Genomic DNA, 13,821 nt, shown 5'->3' on the forward strand with positions numbered 1-13,821 from the left:
ATGTAGGCAGGTGGTCGCGCGAGACCACTCCGGGCAACTTTTTTTTCTTTTGTGTGTGTTTGTTTGTTATTTGATTGTGTGTTTGGCTTGGATGCCGACGTAAGTCCATTGATTGGCAGTCGGGCTCCCCGTTTGCCGTTTTGTGCGTGTTTTGGGTTCGGATGCTGACGTAATTCCATCGAGTGGTTGTCGGGCTCCATGTTTGCCATTTGTTTGTGTGTTTTGTGTTGTTTGGCGTGCGTAAGCCGAACTACAGTGGCTCTGATTCTTGTTCCAGACAAGATATGTAGGCATATGATGCGACGTCCTATCGAGCTCCCTTCTCTTAAACCCCACCTGCGTTCCCCTGTGTGTGTGTGTGATGTTTAGCAACCTTTTCTTTTCTTAGAACGTGGATCCCGTCGAGTACGACGGACGTGAGGGGTGCTAATACCTTCCCCTTGCGTAACCGACTCCCTTACCCTTTCTCTTTGGTCGCAAGACCATTTCCTTTCCAGGTTTCTCTGAGCGTTTCCTTTCCCTATCTTGGGATAAATAACGCGCAGTGGCGGCTCTGTGTTGTGTTTTTATTTGAGCTTCGCCGGTTGATTTTCGCGGATGCGACACTAAGCTTACAAATTAATCTCCAGTTGGCATGTCCCAACCTTCTGTGCGAGAGCCATTTTTCATCACTCACTTATAGAAGGAAAAATACCTTCTAATAAGCCATTTTAGAGAAATTAATTTAATAAACATTGCCTTTTCTCATACCTTTGAACATTATGGACTTGTTAGACTCATTCATGACTATACAATTGTTCTTATTAAACATTACTTCATAACCACTGCCATAAAATTGACTAATGTTCAGTAGGTTATGTTTTAGTCCATCTACTAACCAAACATAATTAATTGAAATGGAAGAATTACCAATAGTATTTGTACCAGCGATCCTTCCTTTTTGGTTTCCTCTAAACCCCACAGTTCCTCCCTCTCTCAAAGTTAGGGTTTGGAACATATGCTTTTATCCTGTCATATGTCATGAGCAGCCATTGTCCAGGTACCAAGACAACTACTTTGCTTCTCCTTTGATGCATATTTGATTCAAATACAATTTTAGATTTAGGTACCCATAATCTCATGGGTCCTTTGGGGTTAGTTCTGAAAGACTTCTTCTTACTTTGTACCTTAGCCTTTATGTAGTAGGGCTTGAGATCATTTTATACTTTTGGTTTAACAATTTTATGTCTTGAATTATACTTATCCTCTAGTTGTGAATCCTTCAGAACCTTAGACTTTGATGTCTTGAGTTCTGCTCTGTTTATAACTCTTGACTTTAGAGTCTTTGGTTATGGTTTATTCAGAACCTTTAACTTTGAATCTCTGGCTCTGGTTTCTTCAGAAACTTTGACTTAGAAGTCTCTGGTTCTGGTTGGTTCAAAACCTTTACCTTGTCAGCAGCTGGTACAAAGTGAGAATATAACCCTTTATGACCAGAGCTTGAAGAAGAAGGTTTTATTTGTTTAACCAACGTTTGAAAGGTTTTTATGAATAATTAATACCCTCTTCTTTGTTCTAACTTACACCATAAGTCATGGATCCAAGTTTTGTTCTATCAAAGACATTTATGAAAATTTCCTGAAGAGAAACTTCATACTTATATAGATATTTATCAGACACTTTTGAACCTGAGAAATATGATCTTTTTCTAAAACTTCATTTCTATTTTGAAGAGTTTTTTATTCAATTGACACTTGGTTATATTGCAGCTCTGTCTTGACAATGACTCATAAGGTCTAAAATAAGAGTAATTAAATTAGCACGGGATAGTTTAGAGAATACATCATATTCTTCTTTAGACTCTGAACCAGACTCTGAGTCAGATTATGTGTCTAAAGATGTAAGAGCCATCAGAGCTATATTGGCTTGTTCTTCATCTTTCTCATAATATTCTTCATTGTAAAGTTCATCCTTTCTTCCTGGTATGATGCCTCAACCATCTCCTCTATTTAAGGGGGATATCTTCCAGTCTTCGTTCTTTTTCAACCTAGTGGAAAAGGGTTTCTCTTCTTGGTTATAAAAAGGATAACCCCCCTAATTGGTTTGAGTTAGGTTTTGTTAAGAAGGTAGGATCAGGGTTTCATACTTCTTTTTGGGAAGATCCTTGGCCATGTATGATTCCTCTTAAAGTCAGATTCTCAGGTCTCTTTTATGTTTCTCAAGTGCAAAAGGAGATTGTTATAGAGGTTTGAAGGTGGGGAGACGGTAGATTCTTGTGGGATCTTAGGTGGAGAAGATCTTTCTTCATTTAGGAAGAACCTCTGGTCTCATATTTTTCTTGGCCCTTCGAGAGGTCCAACTTGGTGAAGAGAGTGATAAGTAGATTTGGAGTCATTCTAAAGATGGGTTTTTCTCGGAGGTGTCAACTTATCAAGTCCATCATGACCATTTTAGGCCTATGAGCCTTTGTTAGTTAGGGAATTCCCAACTTCCCCCCTCATTTGGGATAGTTGGGCTCCCTCTAAGGTTGTGATCTTCTCTTGGCAACTTATTTGGGATAAGTTTCCATCTAGAGAAAAATTGTTAAAGAGGAGGTTTATTGTGGATCTAGAGGTTATCTCTTGCATCCTTTTTATGGAATGGGTTGAAATTGGGTAGTCACTTGTTTGTTACACGTTCTCTATCCTCTAATGTCTTATATGGGATTTTTGGGTGGTTAGAGGTTCATGTGGCTCATTCTAGGGATCTTAGGACTCTTTTTGAATTTTTCATATATTTAAGGCTTAATTCTAAGTCTAGAAGAGTTTTTGTCATGATTTTACATGCAATCATTTAGTCTATTTGGTTATCGCATAATGAGAAACATTTCTCTAGCAAGATAACAAATGTGAAAGAGTTGAAAGGGAAAGGTTTTTTTTCTTGGAGTTAGTTTTGTAGTCGGTTATATGTGAACTCCTTATCCTTCTCAAATTGACTTCAAACTCCTATTCAGTGTCTTAACCAATAGCAGTTAAAGAGGTTTGGCTTGCTTTTGAGTGTTTAGTTGTTATAGTGTAGCCTTGGTGTTTTTGGTGGGTCTAGTGGTCTAAGTTCTAGCTGGCATGTTGTTGGATGGAGGATTGTAGCGCGACTGATTTTAATAACATCTTCAAGGATGTCCCATAACTCATCATCAACACCTATGATGTGAGTGTACATCTTACTTTTCCACCATTTAAACTCAGAGAATCTCCACTGAAGGGTTGGAGGTTTAGAAGTATAATTGTTATTTTCATACGTACTATAGTCATAACTTACAACAATGTTTCTAGGACTAGAGGTTTCAGATGCATCAATCATGTTTTTCTCTCAGGATCATTTATGTACCACTGTTAACTGTTAGAGTACAAACCAAGCTCTGATACCAACTAAAGGTGAGAAAAACACATGGATGTCAACAGGGCGGGGAATGTGCGGAAGATGTTTCTCCACTCCCCTGCCCCCAATGTTTTCCCCATCCCCATCCTTGTGTCCCTACCACAGAGGAATATTATTCCATATCCTCACAAATCCCCACGGAGAATCAGAGATCCATGGAGATCGAGTCTTAAAAAAATTTCTATATTTTTCGATTAAAACTACGACACTAGTATTTCGTTGTTTTTTCCTTTTTTAAAAAGACATACTTTGCATTTTTTTTAATACATCTTATATCAATAACAAAAAAAATTCAAAAACTCTTGCAGTTACAAAAACATAACTACTAATTTACTAATTGAATGAAAAACAAGTTACTAATTGAGTACAGTGAAGTCGAAGAGTAAATATCATAAACACAATGAACAATAGAGAGTGGTTGTTGTGATGATGATGATGAGAACAAAGGAGATGAGGAATGAATGAGGCAAATAGAATTGATAAAAGAAGAATTATGTATCTAATGGATGCACTTTTACAGGATTTGGTACTTGGATAGTGAAACAATGCATTATACATTAAAACGAAAAAATAAAATGATTCATTGATAACTCTTCATTTTTTAATATATCAATTATTATTTCAATTAAATAATATGAAAAATTATAATTATATATTATATATAAAAGTTAAATAATATGGTCGGGGTCAGGGAATCCGCGGGGCGGATGGTACTTTCCCAATCCCCGCCCTGAAGTGTCATCAGGGGAACTTTTCCCTCCATCCTCGTCCCCATGGAGAAAGATCACTCGGAGCTCGACACAGATGATCCCCACATGGATCCCCATTAAAAGATGCAAATTGACATCCCTAGAAAATCACAAGAAGGGGGTTGAATTATGTTACCTTTTTATTTCTTTTCTCTAAGCCTCTAATCAAATTTTGAACACAAGGTCTAGAATTTGATACTTAGTTAAGAGTTTGCAGCGGATAAAATAGGTTTATATGTATGATCAGTGCATATTGATGCACCTTCTTATACTATTATACTTAGGCAACTCTATAGTTTATTCTATTATTTTTACTATTTTAGTGTATTTTTATATTTAAGTTTATTTTTGGTTTTATTTTATTTTTGTACTTTATTTTCAGCATAAATAGTTATTTTATACCTTGTTACTATGCAGATCATAACTTGAGCTACGAGGATCGGATTGATGCGTTCTAATATGCGTTGAAAAGCTGAGAGGATAAGCTAAAAGTTTCATGTTGAAGTGAAAATCTGATTCTAAGTGAATGAGGGTCGAATAATTCGTTAAAGTTCTAGACTTAATTAAAATAGTTAGTTTGGGCCAGTTTTTGTAATTTTCGGGTCGGATCCTATAAGGGCCCGAATTTACCTTTTATTATATTAGGTCTTTCACTACTATAGAAATCCAAATTCTGAATTTTGATGATACAATATTGCTTAGAAGATTTCATGGAGAGCTAATTCCCAAAGAGTTGATATGTTGTATTCGAATTCCACTTTGAGGTTTTTATTAATTTCAATTTAATTTCAATTTCTTTTCAATTCTTCCTATAAACTCGTTTGCTTAATTCAATTACTTTTGTTTGCTTAATTCGATTGTTTCTTATAGGATAGAGTTGATTAAATTTGATTGTTTGTATGATCCTTAACTATAATCACGTTAGCGTAGCTTTTTCGTTATTGTGTTTGATTAAGTCGCGTTTGCTTAATTCGCGTCTGCTTAAATCCGTTTGCTTAATTCGGAAATTAGGAACATACATCATATAATACCAATTTGCGCTTGTCAGTGGGTATTGTAATCGAATGGGATTGAATTCGCTAGGGAATTGAAATTATAAGAATTGATGATAAGTCGGAAATCGATATAATAGATTAACTTATTTATCAATTTTGCTTTTACCTTTGATCATCTTCGATTTAAGTTTTGAATCTTAAAAACCCCCTTCTTTTTATTTGTTTGGTTATAACATTCAAGAGTCCTTGTGATACGATATTCGAGTGTCACTTCCGTTTTACTACACTTTTAAACTCGTTTTTGACCCGTGCGCGAAAGCGGATCAATATATATATATATATATATATATATATATATATATATATATATATATATATATATATATATATATATATATATATATATATATATATATATATATATATATATATATAGAGAGAGAGAGAGAGAGAGAGAGAGAGAGAGAGAGATTTATCCAGGTTCCTCCCACAAATAGAGAGTACTCCATTCTGCTTGCAGTTCCAATGGATTTTCACTATAATAACAATTGATTATAATTTTCTGAAGCACACAAGCAAGAGGCTTCCAATTCTCAAACACACGAGTAAGATAATTTTAATGCTCAAGCACACAATAAGAGACTTTAGATGCTTAAGCACTTAAAAAGAGACTTCAAATGCTCAAACACATAAGCAAGAGACTTCTTACAATATAACTTACAAAGAAAAGATTGATTGTTTCTTACACTTGATATACAATCAGAGGTGTAAGCAAAATATAACACACTAAGACTCTTTAAGACTTAAGAATTTCTAAAATATACAAGTGTTAAGAAATTCTAAGTTAAACTTGTGCTTTTTATTTGACGGAGTAATAACTATTTTATTGTCAATAGTTCATTGTGTATTTTTCAAGCCTCCAGTTCCTTATATAGAGAAATACAAAAGAGTCGTTGAAGAGCACAAACGAGTCTTAGAGAAGCTTGATCAAAGATGTTGAAATGTTACTTGATATGATTAATCCCTTTGAAAATATATTTTAAATATCTTTGCTTCAAGAGGAATTATCCATTGCATTCTAATTGTCTATGAATATTTTTGTTTGAATCTTCACGCGATCAGAAGAAGACAAATAGTTCTCTGAGTATGAAAGTGGCCTATCAGAGTCTCATTGATCCTTGCGTTGACTAACCTCAGAGTCTGATAGTGACCTATCATAGTCTTCAGATTCTGATCCTTCAGATTCTAGGTCTTTAGAGGCTGACTTTCTTCAGGGTGTGATCTTCAGAAGTTGACCTTCTTTTGAGTCTGATTCTTCAGAATCTAATTTTGATCCTTTAGATTATGGATCTTGTTAGCTTCTCTTTAAATGTTAATTTAGTATCAAAACTGAATTTATATCATAATTTTTAGTATATGGTCCTGCATACTTGAACATATGTTACTATACCCAATTATTCTTTAAATACTTTATTATCATCAAAATCTTAGAGATATGGTACAAACCAATTTTGTTCCAACAAGGGGATGCTAAGATCTCCTGGGTGTGGTGGTATTATTTTTGTAAGTCTAAGAAGATTTTGGGGCTTAGGGGTTAGAGATTTTGGTTGGTTAACCTTGTCCTTTTAGCCACGTGGAGATAGATACTTCTTTCGGGTGGCTAAGGTTTATGGTTTGATATCCTTTCTTCCAGGTATGATACCTCAATTGTCTCCTCTTTGTAAGGGGAAGGTATTTCGGTCTTCGTTCTTTTTCAACATGGTGAAAAGGGGGTTATCTTGTTGGTTCTAAAAAGGATGATACCCCTAATTGGTTTGAGTTAGGTTTTGTTAAGAAGGTGGGATCAGGGTTTCATACTTCTTTTTGGAAAAATCCTTGGCTAGGTATGACTCCTCTTAAATTCAGATTCTCGAGTCTCTTTTATATTTCTCAAGTGCAAAAGGAGACTGTTAGAGAGGATGGGAGGTGGAAAGACAGGAGATTCTTGTGGGATCTTAGATGGAGAAGATCTTTCTTCATCCGGGAAGAACCTTTGGTCTCAGATTTTTCTTGGCCCTTCGAAAGGTCCAGCTTAGTGAGGAGATATGTGGATTTGAAGTCATTCTAAAGATGGTTTTTCTCGGTGGCGTCGGCTTATCAAGTCCATCATGACCTTTTTCAGGCATCTGAGCCTTTGTTAGTTAGGGAATTCCCAATTTCCCCCTCATTTGTGATAGTTGGGCTCCCTCTAAAGTTATTGTCTTCTCTTGGCAACTTTTTTGGATAGGTTCCCATCTAGAGAAAACTTGTTCAAGAGTAGGTTTATTGTTGACCTAGATGTTATCTCTTGCATCCTTTATGGGATTGGATTGAATTTGACTCCCACTTGTTTGTTACATGTTCTATATCCTCTAATGTCTTGTATGTGATTTTTAGGAGTTCAAGTAGCTTTTCTAGGGATCTTATGACTCTTTTTGAATTTTTCATATCTTTAGGGGTTAAGTCTAAGTCTATAAGAGTTTTTGTCATGATTTGACATGCGATCATTTGGTCTATTTTGTTATCACATAATGAGAAACACTTCTTTAGTAAGATAACAAACATGAAAGAGTTGGAAGAGAAAAATATTTTTTTTTGCTTGGAGTTAGTTTTGTAGTCGGTTATTTGTGAACTCCTTATCCTTCTCAGATTTACTTCAAAATCCTATCCAATGTCTTAACCAATAGCGGTTAAAGAGCTTTGGCCTGCTTTGTAGTGTTCGGTGGTGCTAGTGTAACCTTGGTATTTTTTGTGGGTCTGGTGGTCTAAGTTATAGTCGGTGTGTTGTTAGGTGGAGGATTGTAGTGTGACTATTGGTTTAGGGTTTTGTTTTTGTTTGACGCATTTGGTTTTTCTCGGTGTAGCTTGTTTTTTGCTTCTTATATTCCGTTGTTTCTTTGATTGGATTTTGTTTTTGGTACTCCTTGTGTCAGTTTGACAGTTGTACTATTCGAGGTCGATTTTTTACCATTTTGGTGCTCCTTGTGTCAGTTTGACAATTGTACTCTTGCATTTTGGTGCCTTTGTTGGATCCTATAAAGGTTAATGCTTTAGATAGTTTATGGAAGTCCAAAGTTCAAAGTAAAATCCTTATTTTGGTTGGCGGTTAATCCTTAATAAGTTACCTACTAGATTAGAGTTGGCAAAGCGTTGAATTCTTGAAGGAGCTCACAATGTAGTTTGTCCTTTTTGCTTCTTGGAAGAGAGAGATGTGGAGCATTTGTTTGGAGTGGATGTTTCATCCTTTGCGGGTTCTTTGGTGGAGACACTTCAAGGCCTAAATTCTTCTATTTCTTTTTGGTTCTTTGATCTTGCATTTTGTTGGTCCATTTAATCTTGTAGAAATATTTTTTTTTTAAAGATAATGTTCTTAGAAATTTGGATGTTTTGGGTTTGGCTAAATTTTTGGCTTGGGAGTGGTTTAATGTTTTTTTTTTAGTATTGAGGAGTTTATCTCTAGGTTGGATTGGTGTAAAAACCCTAGAGCTTGTTGGGCGTAGGTAGGTTGCGCTCTTTAATTGAGTTGATGTTTGTTATCCGTTTGGTTTTGTTGGTATTTGTTTTTCTTAGTTATAAAAGGGAGAGCACCCTTATACCTCTTTTTAATTTCAAATTTTCTCTTGCTTATAAAAAAAATCATTTTCCTGGACTAATATACTTTCATCTTTAGCAACTTTCCTTAATTCGAATCTTTTTAGAAAATCTAAATAAATATCAATATACTCCTACAAATTTTTTTAAATCTTCAATAATTTTTTACCAAAATAATCTCTTAATCTCCTTAACTCAATCAATCACAAATATTAAAAATGAAAAGGTGAAGTATCTTGGATAGTTAAATTATTTTTATATTACCATTAAACTCAAAACATATTTGTTATATTCCAGCAAACTCATAAATTATTTTTACACTACCATTAAACTCAACATATTTGTTATATTCCAGCAAACTCATAATTTATTAATAGCACATTTGATTTGTTAATTAATTGTTGAGAACACTTGCTTTCAAAGAGGATTTGATTTAGAGGGGGTGTATTTGATTAACTTTTAAAAGATAACTTTTTGTAAGAAAAAATCATGTAAATTCTAAAACACTATGCAAGGTTTTAATTTTTATCTAATTTTACTTTGTAAAAATTATATTATAAGAATAGTTAACTCCTACAATATCTTTAACAAATCAAACCCTTTGTATGAATAGATGACTACTACAATATATACAAGTTTTGATGTATGAAGAAACCCAAACTCAGGATTTTACAAACCTGGAGAATCTCAATCAGAATAAGAGTAATATTCAGTTTCACTTCCACTTTCAGCATCAAAATATTCACTTTCAGCATCAAAATATTCACTTTCAGCTTCAGAATCTTCTTCTGAGTCGAACTTGAATCTCATTCGAACATACCTATGGCAGAGTCTATAGGCAACTTTAATAGCTCTGTACAACGACACACTCCGTTCAACCTCTCCATATTCTAATAGGCTATGTATCTTTTTCACACCTTCAACCATACCAGCTTTTCCATAACAACCTACCAGAAAAATGTGAGTAACTATGTCTGGTTTCACGTGCTTATCCCGCATTTTCATGTGTATATTCAACGCCTTCGCAACATATCCAGCTGAAACATATACACAGATTGCCACATTATAGGCAGCAGCAGATTCAGGATATTCATGCTCAGATTCTATGAATGTTTGAACAGATTCAAGTGCAAAAGCATGCATACCGAGTAAAGAGTACAGAGAGGCGTAGGTTGCTTGTAAGGCGTAAGGTTCCCCCTTCTTGAAACATGACTCTAACTGTTCCACTGCTTCCTTAGGAAACCGTCCCTTCTTTAGTATAGTGAATAACACATGCAAAGTTTCCTTATTTGGTAAAATCTTCTTAGATACCATCTCATGTAGTAATTTGCCACACTCCTGAAATTGGCTATCAGTAGCGTAACAGAGCATTACCTTGTTATATGAATGACATTCTCTCAGTAAACCTGACATTTTCATATCTTCTGCTAACTTGATTGCCTCCTTAAACATGCCGATGTCTTTATAAAGAACCATTGTTATTTCGTATGACGTACTATTAGCCAGACCTGCCTTTTTCAAATTTTCAAAAGTACGCCTGGCTTGGGATACCAAGCCAAGTTCGGCAAAGGTAGTAATCATACTATTCCATGCAACTATATCGAGACCACCTTCCATGTTCTGCATCTGCTGGTAGATGGAATTTATTCCTTCCAAGTCACCATCCTTAGTGTAGGACTTCAGTAAGGTTGATAACACAATTAAATTTGCTGAAAATCCCGATTCTTTCATCAAGTTGAAGTAATGAAGCGCCTCATCAAGAGTGCCATGTTCTGCAAATCCGTTTATTAGAGAACCATACACAACCTCATTTGGTTTTACACCAGTTTCTAACATTTCCTTGTACACGTCGATTGCATCGGAAAGCTGACCAAGACGGATATAGCTTGCAATAACAGCAGAAAAAGTTTGACAGTGGGGCTTAAACCCCATTTCCTGCATTTCAACTGTAAGGTCCCTTGCCTGGTCCACTAAATCTGCACCAGATAACATTTGAATAAGAGAATTGTATGTACTAGGAATAAAGCAAATTCCTTGATTTTTCATTTCTTCGAAGAGAAAAACAGCATTGTCATAAAGTTCTGCTTTTCCGTATGCTTTGATCATGGCATTAAACTCTAGTATATCCCTCGCTTGTCGTGCCATGTGCCTTGGCCTATAAAACATAGTCTCCGCTTCAGCCCAAAACCCATTTTCGCCAAAAACATCAATAATTGCAGCACATATAAGCGATGAGGGTTCTCTGTTCATTTGAAACTTCTGAAGCAAGTCATTTGCTTTATCAAGATCTCCTTTGTTAATATACATCTTGACAATACCAGGAAGAGAATGCTCATCAACAGATCCAGAAGATTTCTCCATATCATCAATCACACTTTCCACAGCCTGAACCATATTCTCTGCGCATAACATACCAAGAAGAGCTCTGTAAGTTACGACATCTGGAAAGAGTCCAGCCTCTCTAATCCTTCTATAATAAAAAAGAGCAGCATCCATATTCCCCACATTAGCATACAAAGACAGGAAAATGTTGTAAGTTCTCGTATCAGGGGATATACCCCTCTCTTCCATTTTAACAAGCAACGCTTCGGCTTCAACCAAATTGCCATGAGTTCCACTAATAAATATCATAGTATTAAAAGTGGAAATATTCACTGCCACTCCAGATTTCATCATATCAGCAAAGACATCACCAGCGTCTTTTAGCCGTTCGGCCTTGCCATACAAATCTATAAGGGCATTGTAAGTGATAGAGAGTTGAGGTTTCTGGGGCTCGATATCCATATCTAACGACATCATATAATTAGAATCCCGAATTCCCCCACCAGTCTTAAAAAGCTCAGTTGAAAGAAACTGCTTGAAACTAAGAGGCAAGGATGAATTCGAACCCTTGGTATTCAAAGTGGAGGAATCAAAATCAAGATCATCCAAGTCAACGTTCCCCCGACACCAATTCTTGTAAAACCTATCAGCCCTATCGAACTCACGAACATCCTTCAAAACCGTAACAACAGAGCACATGATAACCTCGTTAGGAAAAAAGCCTCTCATTCTCATATGCTTAATCCACAAAAGAGCCTCTTTGGCAAGACCCGCTTTGCCATAACAATCAATAAGCATGCCGTAAGTATGGCTCGTAGGCAAAACATCGTTGTTCGCCATCTGTATCCAACAAAGCCTCAGTTGGTCCCATTGTTGACCTCTAACAAGAGCCCTAAGCACAACATTATAGTGAATTACATTATGAACATAATCTTCATGAGATGTAAACCACTTAAATACCGTAACAACACGTTTCCAATTTCTCTGTTCACGAAGAATAACAGTGATGTCCCTTGCACTAAGATACTCATAAAAGGAATCAAGGGCGTCATCAACATCATTAGACGATTCCAGAGTCTCCAAAGCTGAATCTAAAGCACTCTCATAATTCGTGTTTTTCTTCTTCTGGTTTGTAAAGGAATAAACTTTTGTTGGTAAAGGTGGAGTCTTTAAACGGAAACAAGTAAGAGGGGGACAAACACATCTTGGATTAAGCGGACCCAAGAGAGGTTTTGTGAAAGTGTTGGCAACAAATTTTGAAGAAGAAGAAGAAAGAGAAGAAGACCTTACGGGGAATTTATCTGCACATGACATGTTTGATTGTTTGTCGATGTGAAATTGCGGTGTTGTTGAGAAATGAAGCCGCGAGTGAAGAAGAGAAGAGAAACTGTAAGAAGAAGTAGGGTTTAAGGGAAACATGTGTGGAATGAATGGTGACACCAATTTTAGCGTTAATTACATGTATTAGAGTCTTAGATGTTTCTAGTGTCAACGATATTTCATTTTAGTCCCTCACCAATTTTATCGCTAATCATATCACAATACTCAATTATAACTTATAACTTATAACTACTCCATAAAAATTTCCCTCCAAAACCTCCCATCTCTCTCCATTCTATTTCTATTTAATAAAAAAGATAATGCTAAAAAAGATAATGTTAACGTATGGCATTAGGGGTGTTCGTGGTTCATGAATTGAATTGAACCGAACCATATTAATGGTTCAATCCAGTTTTTAAAAACCACTTTAGCAAAAAGTGGTTAATCTGTTTAATCAATTCAATTCGGTTTAAAACCAATTCAGAACTGGTTCATAATTTTAAACCAGTTTAATTTATTTAAACCAGTTTAAAACCAATTTTTTAAAAAATTAGATTAATTTTTTCACCAAATTCCAAACTGGTTTTTTTATATATTTAAAAAAACTGTTTCTTTTTTGTTTTTATAATAAAATTAAATTTAAAAATTGAATTCAAATCTGGATTTTTTAAAAATTGTTTCTTTTTTGTTTTTAAAAAAATTGAATTCATATTCATCACAGCGAATGCCACAGCCGACAACTTTTTCTGCTATGCACTTATATCATATCAGAACATTTGACTTCACATTTAAAAACACTACATAAACTTGTGATTACAAAAAGAATCAAAAATAAAAAGGTGTTATTGTATCAGTTTTAGTATATACTCCGTATTAGAAATCTTGGTACGTATTTGGATTCATAAGTCTTAATATAGAAACATTGATCTTGATATATTTAGAATTTTTCAATTAGAATTGACATTGATTATTTAATTTTATTTAACATTTAATAATCATTTATTAAACTATATATATAATGTGAAATTGATTTTGATATATATAAGCATTTAATAGAAGGTAAAATATATAGAAACAGTTATATATAAACATTTAATAGAAGGTAAAATATATAGAAACAGTTATGAATCATTTTGAAATCGATTCAAAACAAATAGAAGGTGAAATTGAAATTGATGTTGAGTTTGAATTGGAAAGAAGATGATTTAGGGTTCATATTTCATATTTGGGGAAGAACACGTAATGTGAAAATGAAAATGTTATGATAATAGTAACTGACTAAAAAATATTAAAAGATTATAATTAAAATATTTATCATTTTAATATAATGATTTATTAAGTTTATTGAATTTGAGAAATAATAGTATTTATATTTTAGATAAAATTGTGGAAAGAGTTTATAAGAGTTTAAACTGGTTTTTAAATTCAAT

General features: G+C 34.6%; 1 protein-coding gene across 2 annotated transcripts; it reads right to left on the reverse strand.

Annotated features, from left to right (window-relative positions):
• Nucleotides 1–9,332: 9,332 nt before the first annotated feature.
• On the reverse strand, nucleotides 9,333–12,578 carry LOC127118354 (pentatricopeptide repeat-containing protein At1g73710). Of its 2 annotated transcripts, XM_051048535.1 has the most exons (2): nucleotides 9,895–12,578; nucleotides 9,333–9,786 (listed from the first exon to the last, which is right to left on the reverse strand). In XM_051048535.1, the coding sequence occupies exons 1-2, from the start codon at nucleotides 12,488–12,490 to the stop codon at nucleotides 9,437–9,439; spliced, it is 2,946 nt and encodes a 981-aa protein (XP_050904492.1). In that variant the 5' UTR covers nucleotides 12,491–12,578; the 3' UTR covers nucleotides 9,333–9,436. The 2 variants fall into 2 exon arrangements, with proteins under 2 accessions (XP_050904492.1, XP_050904491.1); XM_051048534.1 differs by having other exon boundaries at nucleotides 9,333–12,578.
• Nucleotides 12,579–13,821: the final 1,243 nt, after the last annotated feature.

The sequence above is a fragment of the Lathyrus oleraceus genome, chromosome 2 (assembly GCF_024323335.1).
Source record: "Lathyrus oleraceus cultivar Zhongwan6 chromosome 2, CAAS_Psat_ZW6_1.0, whole genome shotgun sequence".
Taxonomy (NCBI): domain Eukaryota; kingdom Viridiplantae; phylum Streptophyta; class Magnoliopsida; order Fabales; family Fabaceae; genus Lathyrus; species Lathyrus oleraceus.

Excerpts from the sequence above, each read along its gene's own strand:
- LOC127118354 (XM_051048534.1), bottom strand. The coding sequence starts at position 12,490 with ATGTTTCCCTTAAACCCTACTTCTTCTTACAGTTTCTCTTCTCTTCTT.